Source organism: Carcharhinus amblyrhynchos, chromosome 24 (assembly GCF_965287045.1).
Source record: "Carcharhinus amblyrhynchos chromosome 24, sCarAmb.v2.hapA, whole genome shotgun sequence".
NCBI classification, from domain to species: domain Eukaryota; kingdom Metazoa; phylum Chordata; class Chondrichthyes; order Carcharhiniformes; family Carcharhinidae; genus Carcharhinus; species Carcharhinus amblyrhynchos.
Genome location: NC_137347.1, coordinates 44,219,632 through 44,242,247, shown reverse-complemented (window position 1 = coordinate 44,242,247; position 22,616 = coordinate 44,219,632). Strand labels below are relative to the sequence as shown.

Here is a 22,616-nt window from a genome sequence, read left to right as displayed (position 1 = left end):
GCGGGGGGGTCAGAGGTCAGGGGCTGCTGCCATGGCGACTGTCAGTGAGTGACCCTCCCGGCTGGAGCCGCCCGGTCGCCCCTCCGCAAACAGAGAGAGCGCCGGCTGCCCACCTTCGGCCCGCCGCACAGTCTGCACAGCACTGCCTCCTCTCACTGAATCCCCACAGGGCAGACGGAGGCCATTCGGCCCATCGAGTCTGTACTGACCATTAATCCCACCCAGACCCTATCCCCATTACCCCATAGATTTACCCTAACTAGTCCTCCCGACAGTAAGGGGCAATTTACCATGGCCCAGTAACTTAAACCACACATCTGCATGGGTTTCCTCCGGGTGCTCCGGTTTCCCCCCACTGTGTGTGGGTTAGGTTGATTGGCCATGCTAAATTGCCCCATAGTGTACTAGGATGCTAAAGGTTAGGGGGATTAGTGGGTAAAATAAGTAGGGATATGGGGGTAGGGTCTGGGTGGGATTGTGGTCCATGCAGACTCGATGGGCCAAAGGGCCTCTTTCTGCACTATAGGGTTCTATGATCTCTGGATTGTGGGAGCAAACTGGAGCACCTGGAGGAAACCCACGCAGACATGGGGAGAATGTGCAAACTGCACATAGCCAGTGACCCAAGCCAGGAATCAAACCCGGGTCCCCGGTGCTGTGAGGCAGTAGTACTAACCACTGTGCCATCATGCCGTCCACACGTGCTGTCCCACATACCCCACACACTGACCCCTGTCTCTTGTTGTGGAGATGTGGGTGTTGGACTGGGGTAAACACAGTAAGAAGTCTCACAACACCAAGTTAAAGTCCAACAAGTTTATTTGATAGTAAACAGCGTTCTGAAATCTTGTGGCATTTAGTATCAAATAAATCTCTTGAATCTGCACCCATAGCCAAGTGAATCTGCTGAGAATCTTCTTCCTTCTGTTTCAGTTCAGGTTTGCAGCCTTCTCCTCGTGGCACTGCTTTGGGGTGGAACAAACCCCTTTTTGAAAAAGGGTACAGAGGGGATAGAGAAGGTTCAGTCCAGAAATGGGGTCATTCGGCTTTTTGCAGAAATGAAGTTTTTATTTCTCAATTACAAGGTGAGAAAATCATTTTAAAATATGTACTGACATTATTGCATTCTTTAAAACATCATGAGAAATGCCACGTCAGGAGATCACTATATTTTAGCTTTAATCATCTTTATTTTAGATAGAAGTTGAATTGGTGAATCATTCTACATTGTGAACCAATCCACAATTTGCCCAGCTGACCTTCAACATCAGTTTAATTTGTTAATAACATAAGACCGAACATGTATCCTTTTAGTGTTTCCTTTCTAGCAGGCTGCATATTGCATTATGCCAGAGGCCCTCCCTTTTTGTCATTGCTTATTCCTTAACTCAATCAGACTATTTAACTGAATCCAAGTATCCATTCACTTGTGTGACCCTTTCATGATGTGGAGATGCCGGCATTGGACTGGCGTAAACACAGTAAGAAGTTTCACAACACCAGGCAAAAGCCCAACAAGCTTATTTGATAGTAAACCCACAAGCTTTGGGAACACTGTTCCTTCATCACCTGAGTGTTGTGAGACTTCTTACTGTGACCCTTTCACACCATTGCTACTCAATTTTCCAACTCTGACGACCATTCGTTTAACCACCCTTCTCCCAACACTGCTGCAATATCGTTCCAGCTCATGAGCTATGTCAGAATGACTACCAGTTCCTTCTTGCTTTCCAATGCTTGCTCCCCAGTCTTTCTTAACGCTCTACCATCTCTGACCCGCATTGAATTCAGCTGACAGGTTGTGCAACTTACATTCATTTTTACCCTTGATTGATGTTAAAATCAGTGAAACAAAAATATGCCAAAGTAAATACAGTTATCGGAGATAAACTCCAGGAGCTGGGAATCTTAAATACAGCTTCAGTTGTAAGAAAGTCTTGCATCTAGGTTGCAACTTATCGTATCTCTCAGCAACATCCCAAGAAACATCAGATCCAATGGATTACTTTGGAAATGCAGGAACTATTGCTGTATAGACAGTAAGTTGCCATTTTACACACAGCAAGATTCCACAAATAGCACTGAGACAAGTGACCAATTAGTCCTTTTGTGGGGATAATTGAAGGGTGATTGTTATTCAAGACTCCTAAGAATATGTCTTATTCTGAAAAAACCTCTGTCACCATATTGTTAACAGAATTATTCCATAATCCAGAAGGAAAAGAACAGTTCAGACCAATATTCTTAATTTCCCTGCTTTTTTTTCCTTCTGGGAATGCCTCTCAAGTACTTCCAACATCCAGCAGCACCTGTCCCCAGTGCCCTCACATCTGGACTCCATTGAGTTCTACTCTTCACTGACTCCTCAAAACATTTCCAGAACTCTTTCCCAATATGTTCAAATATCAGTGCCCCTACCAGCACTGCTTTCTTCCACCCAAACTTCCCTATTGCCCTGAGCTTCATCAATACTCTTACACTCCCAAAAATCTCCCTTCTAAACTGAGGACTACCCTTTCAACAAACTAAATGGTGAAAAAGAGCTTGTATTCTTATTTAAGATCACTGATTTACAGTCTCCATGTAAATTGGGATGCAGTAAGAATTTTGAGTAAGAAAATATTACTACAATATTCTGTAATAGGAAATTTGAAATGACTGTACATCAGTTATTCTGATAGCAATTGGAGCCATGCACAGCATTAAACTATATTTTCGAGCATTTTTGCAATTCCCTTTAGAAAGTTACAATTGAATCTCTTCCACCACCCTTTCAAGGAGCACATTTGAGATCGCAGCAACTTACTGGATAAAAAAGGAAGAATGTGCAGAGGAGCCTTGAGAATGGCCTGAAGGAAATTGCTTATTTGGAGGATTGGTGCAGACACCAAAAGCCAAACAATTCTGTGCTTTGATAATATCCTCTTTCTCAACATAAGTGAAATCAGGAGAAATCCACAGGTCTGCCTCAATGTGTTGTTTGGCCCTGAGCTGGATCTGATTGACATACGCCCTAAAACGGGATTATCCAACATTTTCGAGCCATTGGACCCCTAGTGACCTCCCAAGAGCATCAAGGAACTCCAAACATTCTCAATGTCAAAGCCTCTTTTTATGCCACAAAATAGGTGCGAACACAGAAATTGAATGTAAATGAGTTTTTTCTCGCTGTATCTATACATATTAGTCTGGTAATAAGTTCTCTGATTAAAGCTACGTAAGTGGATTGTCATTTTTAGTTGTAGGAATGATGCTGGAAAGCTGAATCTAATATCAGACACATACATCTCTTTCCCTTTCTCACACATGCTCACCTTCCTGTCTCACATTCACACACAACTAGGCAGCCTGTCAGCAGCCAATACTCCTAGAGGCCATGCTCTGATTGGCTCATTTGATTTCCCTATTCTTTTTAAATTTTGCACCTTTGAACGGGTATTTACCACCCATGTGATGGCTGCCAGCTTCCAGGACACACACGCTCATCTCCCCTCCTCCCTGGAAACCTTTCATGAACCACGGGGGGGCCTGTGGACACCAGCTTGGGAACCTGTGTGCAAGAAAAAAGCCTCAGTAATTCAAACCAGCTCCAATAACCTGGATTAGTCAGTTGAGCTCAGGAACTTTAAAGGGAAGAGCTAAACATCAGACCTATTTCAGACTCCAGATAACTGATGAACAAGATAATCTGATAGTGTTGGAAGAAAGATTGAGAATTGATGTTCTCTTATCTTTCTTTCATTTATGTTTTTCAGTATTTGGTACCTTTTCTCCTTAACCAATGTGGATCAGTCATTTACTACTTCACACTGGCATCTACAGGTCAGTCTACATTTTCATTCCAGCAGATGTTTTACAGCGCTGATGCCACTGTTTTTATACTGCAATTTTTTTAAAATCAAATTCCATTTTTGGAGGCCTTTCGAATTATTTGTAATTGCAAGTGTAACTTAGAGCTTCTGTGCACATCTTAGACATATTCTCATCGTCTTCTCCTTGTCAAAAAACAACTTTGTGGTGAATTTTCTTCACAAATAAATTGATCATGATATTGTCATTCCAATCTTTATGCATGTAAGCATGTGGCGTGTCTCAGGAACAGTTAGGAATCAATGACAAATGCTGGCCTTACCAGCAACGTTCACATCCCATGAACAAATAAATGTTTTAAATAAATGCTGTTTAATAGTTCTTTGTGGCAACATTAGTGAACCTCTCCAGGAATATTATCTGGAGCTCTATCGTGCTGTTTAGCTGCCAACTTAATCTGTACTTTTTGTTTTTCTCAATGCAATTTTCTTGGCCAAAAACACTAAGTATCTGTCCCCCTAGAACAAATGATGTGAACAAATGTGTTGGACTGGGGTAAACACAATAAAAAGTCTGACAACACCAGGTTTAAGTCCAACCGATTTATTTGATAGTAAATTCACTAGCTTTCGAGGTTAAGCTCTTCAGGTGAATGAAGAAGAAGAAGAGCCTGAAGAAGAGCTTAACCTCGAAAGCTTGTGAGTCCCCGAGAACAAAGCCAGCAGTGTAATTGCCCTGTATGAGTTACATGATGATAGTGATGTGGGTTGTTTCAACCTCAGATTGTTTCTTCCACTTGGAGGAAGTCTACATCAACGGGGATGAAGTAGAAAGGGTTGAGAGCTTCAGGTTTTAGGTGTCCAGTTTACCAACATCCTGTCCTGGTCCCACGCCCATGTTGACACTATAGTTAAGAAAGCCCACCAATGCCTCTGTTTTCTCAAAAGACTAAGGAAATTTGGCATGCCCGTGGAACTGCTGCTCCCACTTCTATTCCTACACATCACAATGTATGGACTGCATTCGCAGCTTCTCCTCTTCTTGAACAGTTATGCTGCCAATCCTGTCCTTCCTTTAATCAAGTCTCTGTATTGGCAACAGCCAAGTGCTAACATAAGAACATAAGAAATAGGAGCAGGAGTAGGCCATCTAGCCCTTCGAGCCTGCCCCGCCATTCAATAAGATCATGGCTGATCTGTCGTGGCTCAGTTCCACTTTCCCGCCCTCTCCCCATAACCCTTAATCCCCTCTCTTATCAAAAACCCATCAACCCGCTTCTTAAAAATATTTAGTGAGGCAGCCTCCACCACTTCAACGGGCAGAGAATTCCAGAGATTCACCACCCTTTGAGTGAAGAAGTTCCTCCTCAACTCCGTTCTAAACCGCCCCCCCTTGTCTAAGTTCATCTGCCTTACCTGTTACGCTTCTTGCATTGAAACAAATGCACTTCAATCCACCAGACCCTTTTTGATTAGCAACCACATTCTGCCTGCTCTTTCTCTGAGTCTTACCGGCCCCACTTTCTAGGTCCCCTTCAGTTAATTCACCTTTGCTTTGGTTCCCATCCCCCTATCAAACTCCTGTATCCTCTCAACGTTCACTGTTCCAAGGAAAACATTCCTAGCCTATCTAATCTCTCCTCATAGCTCAGTTCCTCCAGCCCAAGCAGCATCCTGGTAAATCTCTTCTGCACCTTCTCCAGTACAATCACATCATTCCTATAATGTGGTGAGCGGAACTGCATGCAGCACTACAGTTATGGCACAACTAGCATTTTATACAGTTCCAGCATGACCCCCTGCTCTTGTATTCAGTCCCTTGACTAACAAAGGCAAGTATCCCAAATGCCTTTTTGATCACCTTATCTACCAACCCTGTCATCTTCAGGGATCTGTGGATATGCACTCCAAGGTCCCTCTGATCTTCAGTACTTTCCAGGGCACTACCATTCATCATCTAACCCATTGCCTTATTAACTCTCCCCAAGTGCATTACGTCACACTTTCCTGGGTTGAATTCCATTTGCCACTGCTCTGCCTACCTGACCAGTCCATTAATGCCCTCCTGCAGTTTATGGCTTTCCTCCTCACTATTTATCACCTGACAAGTTTTTGTATCATCCTCAAACTTGATCGTATCCCCTACATTTAAGTCCAAAACATGTTAGAATTATTGAAAATATTGCCATTAACAACATGGATGTTTGTGCCACATGTAAATCTCAATTGTGATCTAATTCTAAAGCATTGAAATCCTGCACTTGATAAGTGACAGAAATTACAGCTGCACAGGTAAGAATTGTGTGATGTGAGTGCTGTGATTGCAGCTACAGGCCACATTGTTTATAGATGGTCCGCTGGTGTGAGTGAGAGTTACCCTCAGTGGCTGATCTATCAGCTTGGATCAATTTCAACTCAAATTTTAACAGCTTCAGAAATTAAAAGTAGTTGTTTAAAAAATGACAGCTCTGGGGTAAATGGACAGGATCAAGAAAGGTTAATGTTTCCCCCTTTCACTTCAATTCACTTTATTTGTGTGTTTATTGATATAATTGTTTTTCCTTCTGTAACTTTCGAGAAGTCATTATTTAATGAAAATGTCTATTTTTGCAGATCTGTCATTGGCTGTGCTCTTATCAAATTCCCTCACATTTCTTTTCACACTAGTAACTGGAAAGTTGCTTGGTGAAGATATTGGTGGAAAACGTAAGTACAATATGTATAGGCCAGGACTGTCCAATCCTGTTGTGGTGGGACCTGCTGTGGGTGGTTTGAGTGTGACTGGATTATTCTGGTGGTGGGCAGGGCCAGAAAATCCCACCCACAGTATTTACAGTACAGAGACAGGCCACTCGGCCCAACTGAACCTGGCCAGTTTTTATGTTTCACTCGAGTCTCCCCTTATCCTTCTTCATCTGGAGTCATAGCAAAGAGGCCCTTCAGCCCATCATGTCTGTACCGGCTATCAAGCACCCATCTACTCTAATCCCATTTTCCTGCACTTGGTCCATAGTCTTATATGCTATGGCATTTCCAGTGCTCATCTAAGTACTTCTTAAATGTTGTGAGGGTTCATGCCTCTCCCACCCTATCAGGCAGTGAGATTCAGATTGTCACCCTCAGGGTGAAAATGTGTTTCCTCAAATCTGCTCTGTATCACCTGTCCCTTACTTTAAAGCTCTTTCCCTTCCCCCCCAAACCTGGGTTATTGACCCTTCTACTAAGGGGAAAGGTTCATAGAACATAGAACACTACAGCACAAACAGACCCTTCGGCCCACGAGTTGTGCCGATCACATCAACACCTACCAATCTATAGACCTATCTATAACCCCCAATCCCATAAAACCCCATATACTCATCCAGAAGTCTTTTAAAAGACCCCAGCGAGTTCGCCTCCACCACCACTGACGGCAGCCGATTCCATTCACTCACCACCCTCTGAGTGAAAAACTTGCCCCTAACATCACTTCTGTACTTTCCTCCCCACACCTTAAATCTGTGTCCTCTCGTAGTGACCATTTCAACCCGGGGAAATAGCCTCTGAGAATCCACCCTATCTATTCCTCTCAACATTTTATAAACTTCTATCAGGTCGCCTCTCAACCTTCGTCACTCCAGGGAAAAGAGTCCCAGCTCCCTCAACCTAACTTCATAAGGCATGCCTCCCAATCCAGGCAACATCCTTGTAAATCTCCTCTGTACCCTCTCAATAGCTTCTACGTCTTTCCTATAGTGAGGCGACCAGAACTGCACACAGTACTCCAAATGACGCCTGACAAGGGTCTTATAAAGGGTTCCTTCCTGTCTACTCTATCTGTGTCTCTCATAATTTTATACACCTTAATCAGGTTCCCCCCTCAGTTTTCTCTGCTGTAAGGAAAACAACCCCACCCTATCCAGCCTTTCTTCATTGCTGAAACGCTCCAGCCCAGGCAACACCCTAGTGAATCTCCTCTGCACCCTCTCTAGTACAATCACATGCTTCCTATACTGTGGCAGCCAGAATTGCACATAGCACTCCAGATGAGGCCTAACAAGTGTTTTGTACAGCTCCATCACAACTTCCCTGTTTTTATATTCTGTGCTAATAAGGGTGTTGTGAGTCTTGGTTATTGCGTATTTATCAAGTCACTCTTTGAAAATATGCTCTTTTTCCCCCTTTTTCCTTGTTTTGCAGAGGCTCTGGCAGGGATGCTGCTGATTATCATAGGTGTCACTCTGTGTGTTGCCAGCACAGTCAGCGTGGAGACTTGACAGAAAGGGAACCTGGTGCATCAAAAGGACAAAATCAAACTTATACTTGTGCTGTACTTGATCAACTCATAAAATGATGACAAAAGAGAAAAACTCGAATCTGGATGTATCTCAGAATTGGAGGAGAATGGATAATCAACTTCTAACTCAAGAATTTTACAGATATAAACCTGTCCCACTTTTGCTGTGTTTGCCTGACACCAGAGACCTGTGCAGGAAAAATAGACTCTAGTTATCTTCAATCTGGTGTCCAATTGGAGGGCAATCGTTTTCAGTTCTCGATATCTGCTTTTTCAGCAGTTAGCATTTTCAAATGAAGAGCCAGCATTGGTCTTTATACTAGTAACTGGAGGATAGAGCCATGGCTTGGTCCAAAACAATTAGGTATATATTTCTTCCTGTGAGGTGAATGGTTTTGTAATACTGAACATCAAAGAATGAAAGTTACGGTCTATAAAGATAACTCCACTCTGGTGAATGTGTAAAGTTGGTGACAAAGAATGTCAGTGCATCGTACTCTGACAGCTTTTATTGTTTGAAACGTTATCCCAGAATAATCAAGACACTGACCAGTTTTTTTTTAATTCTGTGATGCTTTCTCCCAGCCACTAGATGGTATTAATGCATTTATAAAGCATATATGTACAGGAGCTGATTAATGATATAGTTCTGTTGTGTATCTGTAAATTCATGAACACATATAGCATCTACACATTTATTTTGTGGAATTTCAAAGATTTCCACCAAATAACATAGTCTTCTTCATCTGTGTGCCTGTAATTGGGACAAAAATACATGGAGTTTCCCACAGGGAGCTCCGGGATATGGAAATGATTTATCTGCTACATTAAGTCGATGGGATTGTGGTTCTGAAGGACAAATTGGACAACATGCAAATAGGGAACCAATGTGACCAAAGGGAGTGACCTATTGTGCAGGGATCTTGTTGAATAACATTTATCATCCAGCCAAATCTAATGTTTGACCAAGGTTAATTATGTTCCACTTGAATTATTTTAATTAAAAGATCATTTTTAGTATTTATTTTTAATCTCTTCAGTTGCTGGATATATGTGTGGAAAGTGTTTTCATGAGGCAGTTTGTTCTAAATTGTAGACCGGCTGAAAGTTGTGACACTGTGCATTGATCTGGATGTGGCAGGGACATTCCATCTGCCAAGAACAAGTTTATAAAATACCATAAAAACCATTGTATGAACAAGTAATGCAGAATATCGGCACATAGGATAGAAATGCGGAGATTGGATTTGGATGCAATATTCAGCTGTTTCATGACCAAATTTAACATTAAACGTATCGAAATGTGGACACGGAATTGTGGTTGAGTTTAATATTAACCCACAACTTCTATGTCTATATCCCTTGTCTATGCTGTAAACATTGAATAAAAATTAAATGCTCCAGCTTCGAGGAAAAAGTAATGCAACAAAGGCAAGATTTGCAAACAAAGATTTGAAATTGTTGTAAAACTGAGTTAAGGAAAGAAAACATAATACAGTAGCACATTACAGATGATGATTGTGCATTCCAAGGTGATAGCTAATGGTCTGCTCAATGTATCTGAACAATAAAGGCTGATTGACTGCTGAAGGTCAAGGGTAAAAAAATGTTAAGGATCTTAAATTAGAGTGGCTCACCAGAGTTTATTCTCAGCACCCATTAAACAATTATATAAGGACATTTGGAGGGCATTTGGACTATGTTGCATTGCTGTGGATACAATGAATGAGTTTTGTGCAAATTAAGTATTATTGTGCTAGGATTTGAAAGCATCTTGATTTTAGAAGTTACTTATCTCTAACAGTTGAAACTTTACAAATTCCTCCTTTATTTTGGCAATTTCACCCCAACCCCACACCAAACTTTGGAAGAGGTGAGTTAGTCTGCGCAGTATTTCCAGCCTCTGACCTGCTCTTATAGCTGCAGTATTTGTATTGGGGTCCAGTTCAGTTTTTGGCCAATGGTAACCCCAGGATGTCGATAATGGAGTATTCAGAAATGACAATGCGATGGTTGGATTCTCTCTTGTTGGAGATGGTCACCGCCTGGCAACTTCAATGTCTATATCCCTTGTGAGACACAAATGTTACAACTAATCAGCTCAAGCCTGAGTGTTGTCCAGCTTGTTTAAATGGACATAAATTGCTTCAGTATCTGAAGAATCACAAATGAGTCTGAACGTTTTGCAATTGTCAGGGAATTGACCTTATAATGGAAGGAGGGTCATTGATGAAACAGCTGGGACAAGGACACTACCCTGAGGAACTCCTGCAGTGATGTCCTGGAGCTGAGATAATTGACTTCCAATCTCTGTAACCACTGTAAGGTATGACTCCAACTAATGGAGAGTTTCCCCCCCGATTCCCAATGACTCCAGTTTTGCTGGGACTTCTTGATGTTATACTTGGTTATGGCTGTGTTGATTTCAAAGGTAGTCACTGTCACCTTGAAATGCCCTAACTATGGGATTGTAAGTTCCAACAAAAAAAACATGATTTTCACAAGTAGATTTCACAACAATGACAGATTTGTTGAGCTTTTTCTGCACTGCACAGAGCATAAATTGAAAGTAAAACAGCAGCTTCTACAAACCCCCTTATGACATCACTATCAAAATATGTGATCAATTCTTAAAGCAACCCGCAACCCTTTTAAATATATAATACACCTCACCTCTTGCTTTCATATCTTTGTCCATGTTTGTACCAAGGTTATGATGAAGTCCGGGGCTAAGTGGTCCTGGAGGAACCCAAACTGAGCACCAATGGACAGGTTATTGCTGAGAATATGCTGATTAATAGCATTGCAACAACACTTCTATCACTTTGCTGATGATCAAGGGTAGATTGATGGGGCAGCAAATGGCTAGATTGAATTTTTCCTGTTTTTTGTGTACAGGGCATACCTGGGCAATTTTCCACATTGCCAGGTAGATGCCAGTATTGTAGCTGTACTGGAAGAGCTTGGCTAGGGGCTTAGCTAGTTCTGGAGTACAAGTCTTCAGTAATATTGTCAGAGCCCATAGCCTTTGCAGTAGCCATTGCCTTCAGCTTGGTATCATGTGGAGTGAATTGAACTGGTTGAAAACTGACATCTGTAATGCTGGGGACCTCAGGAGGAGGCAGAGGTAGATCATCCACTCGGTACTTTTGGCTGAAGACGGTTGCAAATTTTTCAGCCTGATTTTTTGGACCCCGCCCTCCCCCTCCTCCTTTTGTAGGAGGGGGGGAAAGGAATATTGCCGATGCTGGAGATCTGAAATAAAAATGAAAAAGAGCTAGAAAAGTTCAGGTCCAGCAGCATCGGTGAAGAGAGAAACTCCAAACAAAAGAGATATCGAACACAAAACTTAACTGTTTCTCCCTCTACAAAAGCTATCTGACCTGCTGAGTGTTTCCAGCATTTTATTTTTATTATAAAGGATGAGGACATTCATGGAATCTCCTGCAGTGAGTTTTTAATTGTCCACCACCATTCACAGCTGGATGTGGTAGGACTGCAGAGCTTGGATTTAATCCATTGGTTGTTGGATCACTTTTTTTTATTCCAATTCAATCAAATCAAGTCCAATTCAGAGTCTCAACAAGTTGAGACATTCCCAATCCAAGCTGACAAGACAGGGCTCTCACCTCCTGTCTTGGGCCTGATCTGCATGATCCAAGCTGATTAGAGTAGGCATAGCTCCTCCTCCAAGGCTTGATCTCATTTGCATCTTAGCCAAAACACCGAGATGCAGCTTTGAAAAATTGCTTCAAATGAAGCTAAAATATAACCTAATGACTTCAGCCAAGCACAGCATGTTGATGCTACACTTGATCTTAGCCAAAAGGCCGAGAAGCAATAACAGATACTACACTTGATCTTGGCCAAGAAGCCATTGGTTGTTGGATCACTTAGCTCAGGCTATCCCATGTGTTTATGCTGTTTAGCACACAAGTAATCTTACGTTGTAGCTTCATCAGGTTGACACCTCATTTTTAGATATGCCTGGTGCTGCTCCTGGCATGCCCTCCTGTATTCTTCACTGAACCAAGGGTGATCCCCTGGTTTGGTGATGATGATAGAGTGGGGAAATGCCAGGCTATGAATTAGATGACATAGAAGATGGGCATTTGGTCCATTGTGCTTATGCTAATTGTTCAGTGGAGATATTCATTTAGAGCCGCTCCCTGCTCTTTCCCATACTCCTTTTTCTGCTTCTACTGCCCTTTCCAACAGTACATCCAGATCACAATGTGCTGTCTAAAATTGTTTACTCATGTGGCCTTTCATTCTTTTACCGATTACTTTCAATCTGCCTCATTTGTCTGGTGGTATTCTGGATTCACCAATTAGGAAGGACTACTAGAAGCCGGAACTTAAACGTGGGCTTTGATTTACCTCCTGTTACTAAGTTCAGGGAAGGTGGTGGCGTAGAGTATTGTCACTGTGCTAGAATTCAGAGACCCAGGGAAATGCTCTGGGGATCTGAGTTCAAATCCTACCATGGCAGAAGGTAAAATTTGAATTAAATAAAAATCTGGAATTAAAAAATTTAGAGACGACCATGAAAACATTGTCAATTGTCAGAAAAACCCATCTGGTTCACTAATGTCCTTTAGGGAAGGAAATCTGCCATTCTTACGCAGTCTGGCCTACATGTACCACAGCAATGTAGTTGACCCTTAAGTGCCTCTGAAACTCAGTTCAGGAGCAATTAGGGATGGGTAACAAATGTTAGCCCAGCCAGCAATGCCCACATCCCTTGAACAAATAAAATAAAAATCTGATGGAGCAGGTAACTAGGCAACAAAGACTGAAAAAGACAAATGGAATCATTTTTAGAAAAAATGGTCACAGGGAACTCTGGATTGCAAGTCTCTGGTTACTACTATGTTTGGACCATGGGGCTAGAGTTCTGGGAGCATACCTCTGTTAAAACCCAGGGAACTTTGGTAGGAGTCTGGAGGAGGTGCGCTTTGAACTTGCTTCACTTGAATGGCAGAAACATCAGAGTCTATGGACAGAATTTTACCGTCCTGCCCACCACTGGAATCAGAATGGGTGAGTGGCAGACCATGGAAAGGCCCATTGATCTCGGGCAGGGTTTTACAGTTTTGGGAAGAGCAAGGCCATAAAATCCCACCTGATATTGAACACAAAACCTAAGACTTAAATCTAATTTTACAGATTTTTGTGGGACAGGAACAGTGAATCTCAAGGAAGCACAGTGGATTCCAGCCTCAACAAATAAGGTCAGTGAATGTCATGTTCTGTGATATCACAATGATCTGGCTCCGAGTCTCTGTTACTAAGGTGATTGCTAAGAAACAATTATGTTTTTCATTTAGAATCTTTGATACTTATTGGAACATTGCTCTCCCATTGGGGCACTGTTGGTTTCAAATCTTGTGAGGTTTATCTGACTCTTAATCAATCATTTTTTCACTTAACAATTTAGCATTTACACTGTGCAGCAGGTAAGCTTTACAAAAATTAAACAGAGAAGGGCATTTTTTTCCCCCCAGAGAGGGGTGAAAATGTAGAACTCGTTATGGAGTGGTTCAACGTTCAAAGGGAATCGAAAGCAACAGGAGTAGAAGGTTACAGTAAATAAAAGCAAAATATTCAGATGCTGGAATCTGAAATAAAAATAAAATGCTGGAAAATGCAGCAGCTCTGGCAGTATCTGTGGACAGAAAGAAATGGTTAATATTATGAGTCCAAATGACTCTGCAGAGTGCTGAAGTAGAGTTACATTGGACTCAAAATGTTAACTCTGTTTCTCTCTCCACAGATGCTGCCAGATCAGCTGAGTTTTTCCAACATTTTCTGTTTTCTTGGAAGCTTGTAGTGGTAGGGTGAGACAGGATCAGTGAGGAGGCTTATGTGGAGCATTAGCATTGATCATTTGGGCTGAATGTGCTTTATTCTATACAATACCTAACTCCACTTTATACATTGAGTATTCCCCCTTTGTATTTCTTTTGTTACACTTCTGATGCAAAATATGACTTCCTTGAACAAAATGACGTGGTGGTGGTGGGGGTGATCTTGAGCCCAGTTCCTCCGAGGAAATGTTTCCCTGAAACCCTGGAAATTGCAGATCTCGCTGGTAGTAGAGGCCGGACTGTGTGGAAATGAACAATGATGAACAAATTCCCCCAATATGTTTGACAGTCAGATCGCTCTGCTTTTAACTCTTTGCGACTGCACAAGGAGTCAGAAAGATTCAGTTGGTCAGGCTATTCAGTAAACTGGTATATTTGATCTTCTTGTCATTATTTCTGGTGGGGGGGGATTTCCCACCTTTAAGATACTGCATTTGTGATAGGTCCAAGTTGAGAAAATTGAATAAATTCTTCTTTCTCTATCAATTGCACCAGAGAAATTTGAGACGGCATTCCCCTCACCACCCCCCCCCCCCCCCCCCCCCCCCCCGGCAACATATGCCTGTCCCCATCTCCATCTCCTGACATTTTATTCAGGGATTTGTGTCAGTACCTCTGATATTTCACCCAAGTCACCATTACAGCCGCAGAGTTGTTAGCAGGCTGTTGAATCAGACCGTGCACTACACCCGTATCCCATTCCATCCTCATCCCAGTTACAGCAAGGATCCCTAGATAACAGTTCTGAGTAGGAACAATGATTGCCCTCCCAGGCATCTGTTGGTACCACAATGAATAGTGAAAAAGATTTTATGTGTTTTCCTCTGATGGAGAAATCTAGCACGAGGGGGCATGGCTTTAAATTAAGGGGTGGTAGTTATAGGACGGATGTCAGGGGTAGATTCTTTACCCAGAGGGTGGTGAGGGATTGGAATGCCCTGCCTGCTGCAGTTGTAAATGCGCCTAGTTTGGGGGCGTTTAAGAGATCCGTGGATAGGTTTATGGATGAAAAGGGGTTGGTTTAGGTTAGTGGGTCATTGTTTTGTAACTGGTCGGCGCAACATCGTGGGCCAAAGGGCCTGTTCTGCGCTGTAGTGTTCTATGTTCTATGTTCTATATGTTTGACTCATCCTCCATCCCCACACCCAGTGATATTGCCTTTGTAGATTTTTATAAGCCATTTGCTCTGTGTTAATATGTGATGGCATCCACATTGGCGGACTCATGGTGCAATGTAATGATGTTATAACTGGGAAATTAAGTATAACTTTTGGAGAAAAAAAGGTTGAGAGGAGAATTGATTGAGGTATTCAAAATCCTAAGAAAAATAGACAGGGAGAAACTGTTCCCACTCCTGGCCTGGAGAAGCCACAATTTTAAAGTAATTGATAAAAGAAGCAAAAGCAACACAAGTAAAAACATTTTCACACAGCCAGTGGTTAAGGTCTGGAATGCGCTGCCTAGAGTGTAGCGGAGGCAGCTTAAATCGAGGTTTCCGAAAAGGGAATTCAGACTGTTATCTGGGAAGGAAGAATGTGCTAGGTTATGGGGAGAAGGCAGGATAAAGGAACTAAATGAATTGCTCATTTGAAGAGCTAGTGCAGACATGATGGGCCAAATTCTGCATTGTAATTTTAACAATGTAAATGCAGCATAGATTTACCCTTGACACAATGAAAAGCTAACGTCGCCATTGCCCCAGGTGACCATTGTCTGCCTGGTGGTGATTTAAAATGAGGATCACCACACCTCAGGCGAGGGACAAGGTTTAGAAGGCAGGGCCTTCACAAATAACCTCAGCAGGCCCAGGAATTGAACCTGTGCTTTTGGCACCGCTAACGAGCTGCCCAACCAACAGAGCTAACCCAACCAGACATAATATGTTGGCCAGGATTCTTCCAAAAAAAGCCTGAAGCGCTGACTTTGCGTAAAAGCAGGAGTAACTCCCGCTGGTTCTTTTCAGCAGGAGTTTCAAAATGAATCTCCCGCAGTCTGCGCTGCAGAGCGCCTCAGCGTGAGTCACGCAGAATTCAAGGGGTAGGATCTATTCCCGCTGGAGAGGCCGGCAGCAGAGTGCTGAGAGGGCCACTGCGCATGTGCAGATCTGTTAGCCCCATATTCCTGGGACGGTCTGTGTGGCCTTCTTTCACTCCAATAGGGATGGTTCCCCATTAGTGGGGAGCTGTTGAAAAACCCCACTCCTGGAGGGTGGGGAGGGGTGGGAGGAAAAAGGCTAGCGGCCTGGAGACTTCAGTCCTGAAGCTGCTAATCAGATTTAAATATTCAAATCAGCCCTGTGCCGATTTCCAGCGCAGATCTGTCAATGCCAGAAATCCAGGGCCTGGAGATACACGGAGGCCATGGTGCCATGTGGAAGCCCGTTAAACAGCCTCTGCTGATGTCTGCTGGCTGGGAGAATCAGTGTGTGTGAATAATGCTAAATTATATAAGGAATAATGGATGATTGTGAGTTTATGGGTGTAGAAACATCTTGAGATTTCAAATAATATCATGGACAAAAGGAGTAAGCGAATTACAATCTGGACATTGGGAGGGGATTACTGTCTCAGAAAAACTCTTCTTCCCTCCAGGTTTTTTAAAAGAATGACTGAGGATTCTGCCGATTCGGAACTTCAAGCTGAGCCAGTGACATTGAATCCGGAGATCAAATCCCTCCCCACGGATTGTCAAGTACCTTCAGTACGTACAAAAGTGAGGAAAGGTATAGAACAGACTAAAAAATACACACGCGAGGTAAATGATTCAAAAATATTTAGTTTATATACATTTAGAATAATAAAGCAAAGTTTCTAGCTTTCTCATTGCAAGAAATAATCTTGAACCTTTATTTGGTATTGGATTTCCTGCTGGAATCAGTGTTGCCTGGAGTGATCCCAGCTAATAGATGAATAATTCACTATTCTATCCCATTTCTATATCGGATCCTGGATTTATCACCTATTTAATGTTTTTATTTCTATCTCTTTGATCGTATAACGATGCTTAATCTGCAATAATTCTGGAAATTCACAATAACCCATAAACCTTAGTGTTTGATTTGCCCTGAAGAAGCAACCATTTGTTTCTGTGACAATAAACTATCTTTTCTAATGCAGAAATGTTTACATTTCTTCCATAAATCTTTGTTTTTTTTTGCATATCTGTTACATTCATAACTCTTAGGAGAAGCATATGATACCATGACATCGGAAAAAAGCACCATTTTCACAAGTCAGATAAATACGTGACTCTGTATAAACAAAGATGGATGGATTTCCCTCTGCATCTGAAATAGGCTCAGCTGCCGAGGTGAATAAACCAAAATCCTGTCACTTGCTGCTTCTGCCTGACTTCAATTTATATTCCCTTCCTTATCCAGCTGTGATCAGCACTTACTTTCCTGACTGCCGGATTTTAAAGTTAGTGTGAGCACAGGGTCCAGAACAAAAGGCCATTCCCCTCCCTTCTGCCCCAGTTACTCAGCTTCCTGTGTTTGTAATGCAGAGGCTGATGATGGGTAAGGGGTAGCAATATCAACCTCGGGGAAGAATGTCTAGTCGAAGCTTCTTCTCCCATGCAGGCCCCTATGTTATTCTCAATCTGTGCTAAAGCTGCAAGACCTTAAACTGTGAGATCTTTCCACACTTTTCAAATTGTCACATTGGGATTTAATGGGCAGACACTGGAGAACTTGATCTTTGAAGTAGATATTTCCCTGCAAATTGTTAGGAACCATTTCAGAAACTCCAAAGTTTATTACAAAGTCAGCTTAGATCCCAACTATTATTGATTTTGGCATTAGTGTGAGTTTAAGATGAAGTGATCAGATTCCCTGTTGATTGGCTTTACTCCGAAGTCCCAGACTTGGGGTCTTGCTGCTTCTTCTGTAGTGGTCGTTCCCAGGTTACTGCAGCTGATGTCTTCAAATCTCCTTTTCTTAATCAGTGCCAGCAATATCTGCTTATGCTTCAGATCATGTACTCACATGACAGGTACTAATCAATCAATGTCTCTTTGGTCACCCATGCTGAAGAGTTGTGCCTCTGTCAGGGGTTGTAATTCTCTCAGGAACATGGCACACAAGGGTCTGTATTCAGTCACTGTTCAAAGACATTACAATAGTCACTGTCCAATGAACTCCCATGTTTGCTCTATGGTTACACATCCTGTTCTTTGTTGCTGTCACAGTCCTTGGACTGATGCAGAGTTAGCCCTTTAACATAGAACATAGAACATAGAACATTACAGCGCAGAACAGGCCCTTCGGCCCATGATGTTGCACCGACCAGTTAAAAAACAATGACCCACTAACCTAAACCAATCCCTTTTCATCCATAAACCTATCCACAGATCTCTTAAACGCCCCCAAACTAGGCGCATTTACAACTGCAGCAGGCAGGGCATTCCAATCCCTCACCACCCTCTGGGTAAAGAATCTACCCCTGACATCCGTAACCATCAGGCTTTGCTGTTGTCTTCATTTTGCTGGTGCCTTTACGGATACCCATCAGGCTATAGTGTGGTGATGAGAGTGAGTGAGAAGTCTGACACAGTGGGTAAGATGTTTCTCCCTCTCCACGGTATGTTTGGTGGTACAGGAGATGGCTGTCACTCACTGGTGACGGTCCTGCTGTTGTCAATGGGATTTTCTGTTGCATGCTGGGAAACTTGTGGTTGGGGTGCGCCATCGGCAGCACCATGGATCCCATCAGCCAGAACTGGAGCAAGATTTTGGCAAGGACGTAAAACAGACTCACACTCACCCCACACACTTACTCAGTCTCTCACACACTCTCCCGTCCCCCCCTCCACATACTCAATCATTCGCTCACTCACTCATTCTCTCCCACACGTACTCAGTCAGTCAGTCACTCACACAATCACTCACTCATTCACTCACACACTCCGACACACACTGACTCAGTCATTCACTCACTCCCACACACACTCACTCAGTCATTCACTCACTCCCACACACTCACTCAGTCATTCACTCACTTACTCACTCCCACATACACTCAATCACTCATTTGCTCACTCACTCCCTCACACATACACACTCACTCAGTTACTCATTCACTCCCACACTCATTCACTCACTCACTCCCCCACACACACACTCACTCACTCACTCCCCCACACACACACTCACTCACTCACTCCCCCACACACTCATTCACTCATTCGCTCACTCACTCCCCTGCACACACTCACTCAGTCGCTCACTCAGTCCCACACTCATTCACTCACTCAGTGACCCATATAGTCACCACAGCGCCATTTCCTCCTCAGGCTCACCGAAACTTCACCCTTCTCGGGCCTGATGTGACCTCATCCTTCCTGGGTCACCAAAACTGTGCCAGATGTACCTGACACCCCTAGTTCCAGCCCCATAATATCCTCGCTTCCCCGGCTGGGACCGTACCTTGGACAAGCCTAATTGACATCAGAGCAGGCACCTAAATAACGTTCCCATTCATTACAAGAGAGGAAGCTGGAAGCACTCAGCAGGTCTGGCAGCACTGACCAGGAGAGGAACACAGTTAACCTTACGAATCATAGACTCTTGGTCGGAACTGAAAGGGGGAAGAATGTTAGAGCTAGAGAAACAGCAACAAAAAGCAGCAACTTTAAGAACAAATGGCAGATCGCCCGGTGCGGGAGTTTATTGAGGTAATACATGTATGAAATATGTAAAAAAAAAGAGGAAAGGGGGTTTAAGCTGGAGGAGATAAGTTAAAATCTAAAGTTGTTGAACTCAACATTGAGCCGTTAACTGTGTTTCTCTCTTAATAGATACAGACAAACCTGCTGAGATTTTCCAGCATTTTCTGTTGTTTCAGATTCCAGCATCCCAGTGTTTTGCTATTTTTAATACTTTTTTTCCCTTTCTCTTTCTACAGAAATGTGTTGAATGCAGCAACTGTAAAGGGAGCAATCAGCACTTAAAGAGAAATTACCAGGGAAATAGTGAACAAACTCCCGCAATTAAATCCTGCAGGTATTTCATTATAAGATGGGAAACAGCAGAAAGATCTCTGTAAGGACAGGTTCATACTCACTAATTATTCTGAACAACAACTCAATGTTTCCTTTCTGTAAATAAATTTTTTTCTCATCTTTAATGAAGTCATATTTAGGTATTCTAACAAAAAAACTAAAACAAAACAATAGCTCAATATTCCATTTTTCTTGGGTATGGAAAAATAATTTTGAGAAGAGAAATTAAGTGATGTAACATTATTCCAAAACTTGACTTAAGTTCAAAACCATTTCAGACAGAAGCGCTTTAACTTCTCCAACAGCCAGCTGCAAGGGACTGATGTGGAATTCACTTCGTTAACCTTAATCTACTGAACATGGACCCACTGTATAAAACTGCCCACCTTTTGACGCACATTCTCAAATTGGGTAATTCTCATAGAATAGAATCATAGAATCTCTACAGTGCAAAAGAAAGTTGTTTGGCCCATCAAGTCTGCACCGATCACAATCCCACCCAGGCCCTATCCCCACAATACCACACATTTACACTGCTAGTTCCCGTGACACTAAGGTGCAATTTAATATGGCTAATCAACCTAACCAGCACATTTTTGGACTGTGGGAGGAAACCGGAGCACCCGGAGGAAACCCATGCAGACATAGGGAGCATGCGCAAACTCCACACATTCAAGGCTGGAATTGAACCCAGATCCCTGGCGCTGCGAGGCAGCCGTGCTAACTACTGTGCCACTATGTCGCCCTAATTCTCACAGAAAACCTTACACATGTTGCTATAGGAAATAGGAAAACTTACGCTGGCACAGAGCTAATCTTCAGTGTTGAGAGTTAAGGCACGTTATTCAGTTCAATATATCCCTGATGATCATTTCTCATTATTTGTGAGTCTATAATTGGTATGTGGCAGAAATGTGAATGAAAGATGTAATTTGCTATTAATTGACAGTAGCCATTGGTCCATCATTATATAAAATCCTGAGAAGTCTTGACAAGGTGGATGTGGAGAGGACGTCTCTTGTGGGAAAATCCAGAACTGGGGTCACTGTTTAAAAATAAGGGGTTACCCATTTAAAATGGAGATGAGGCAATTTTTTTTCTCTCAGAGGGTCACGAGTCTTGGGTCCTCGCTTTCTGGAAAAGTAGTAGAAGCAGAGTCTTTGAATATTTTTAAGACAGAAGCAGAGAGATTCTTGGTGAACAAGGAGGGTGACAAGTTACTGAGAATAGGCAAGATGCATGATTGAGGTTACTATCAGATCAGACATGATCTTATGAAATGGCCGAGCAGCCTTGAGGGGTCGAATACTCTACTGCTGCACCATGTTCATATAATCGTGTGACTGTAACAAGGAATAGTATAACCATAACAAATTCCTCCAAAGATATTTTGCTAGGTATTATAAGTAGCAGAAACATGAATTTAAACAGGAGGTTTGTAGAAGGTAAAATCTCTACAGTGCAGGAGAAGGCCATTTGGCCCATTCTCCAACAGAGAATCTTATCCAGGCCCTGTCCCCATGTATTTACCCCACTAAATCTCTTAAGCTGCACATCTTAGGACACTGATGGGCAATTTAGCACGGCCAAATCACCTAACCTGCACATTTTTGGAGTGTGGGAAGAAACCAGAGCACCCGGAAAAAAACCCAAGCAGACATGGGGAGAATGTGCAAACTCCACAGACAATGCTGATAACTGTGCCACCGTGCTGCTTGAGTATTGTCTTCCCAGAAAGGATTATTATAAGTGTTTACATTCACCTGGATCCACCACATTTGAACTGTTGCAAGTTTCTATTCACAAAAGTTTATCATATTTACATCTGATTGTCTCAAAGTTTTTAATTATTAAACATCAGCAAATTATCGGTGAACTAGACAAATACAATCCAATCAGCAACAAGCAGAAGTGAAAGCAAGTTCCAAAGGTTTTGAGTTTAAATTTGTCGATAAAGCAAATGAATCATTCACACTGATCAAAACATCATTTGAAAATCCTCTCAGTCATCTTCTTAAATTTTTCACAATGCTGAAAAGGAGATTTGTAACAATGATAAAAATATAAAGAGTTAGAAGAAAATAATGGAGCTTTCCTGTGTTTGAAGCTTAAACAATGATTCTGTGGGATCCCTGTATCTTTCTGACAAGAGGGCATAACCTCAGGCTAAAGGGATGATCATTTAAAACAGAGATGAGGAGGAATTTCTTCAGCCAGAGAATCTGTGGAACTCTTTGTCACTGAAGGCTGTGGAGGCCAGGTCATTGAGTGTCTTTAAGACAGAGATAGATAGGTTCTTGATTAATAAGGGCGTCAAGGGTTATGGAGAAAAGGCAGGAGAATGGGGATGAGAAAAGTATCAGCCATGATTGAATGGACTCAATGGGCTGAGTGGCCTAATTCTGCTCCTATGCCTTATGGTTTTATGGACAAGCTCATAAATTCACAGATTTCCCAGAACTTTCAATCAGCTGAAGGAGTGACTGAAAATCCCGAGAAGGCCTGAATCTGTGCGTTCAGAGTCTGGCCAGGATAAGCTATCACAATAATTAATTTTATTTTCCTAAAGATTTTAAACTTTAATACTTTATTGAGATAAGTTTTCATAGGAAAACTATTTTTCTTATAAGAAGACAAAGGCAGGATCGTGAATTTTTTTCC

General features: G+C 42.4%; 1 protein-coding gene and 1 pseudogene across 1 annotated transcript; one reads left to right on the top strand and one right to left on the bottom strand.

The window, feature by feature from the left end:
* Positions 1-9: 9 nt before the first annotated feature.
* On the top strand, positions 10-9,651 carry tmem234 (transmembrane protein 234). Its single transcript, XM_080211336.1, has 5 exons — positions 10-44; positions 934-1,085; positions 3,756-3,822; positions 6,423-6,515; positions 7,989-9,651. Exons 1-5 carry the CDS (start codon positions 32-34, stop codon positions 8,063-8,065), a joined length of 402 nt encoding a protein of 133 aa, XP_080067462.1. The 5' UTR covers positions 10-31; the 3' UTR covers positions 8,066-9,651.
* Positions 9,652-11,785: 2,134 nt separating this feature from the next.
* Positions 11,786-11,927, bottom strand: LOC145358046 (U2 spliceosomal RNA; annotated as a pseudogene).
* Between the last annotated feature and the right edge of the window lie 10,689 nt (positions 11,928-22,616).

Bases quoted from the DNA above. Each gene is read 5' to 3' on its own strand.
- tmem234 (XM_080211336.1), top strand. The intron at 1,086-3,755 runs GTGAGAAAATCA...TATGTTTTTCAG, and splicing joins TTTTATTTCTCAATTACAAG to TATTTGGTACCTTTTCTCCT. The intron at 3,823-6,422 runs GTCAGTCTACAT...CTATTTTTGCAG, and splicing joins CTTCACACTGGCATCTACAG to ATCTGTCATTGGCTGTGCTC.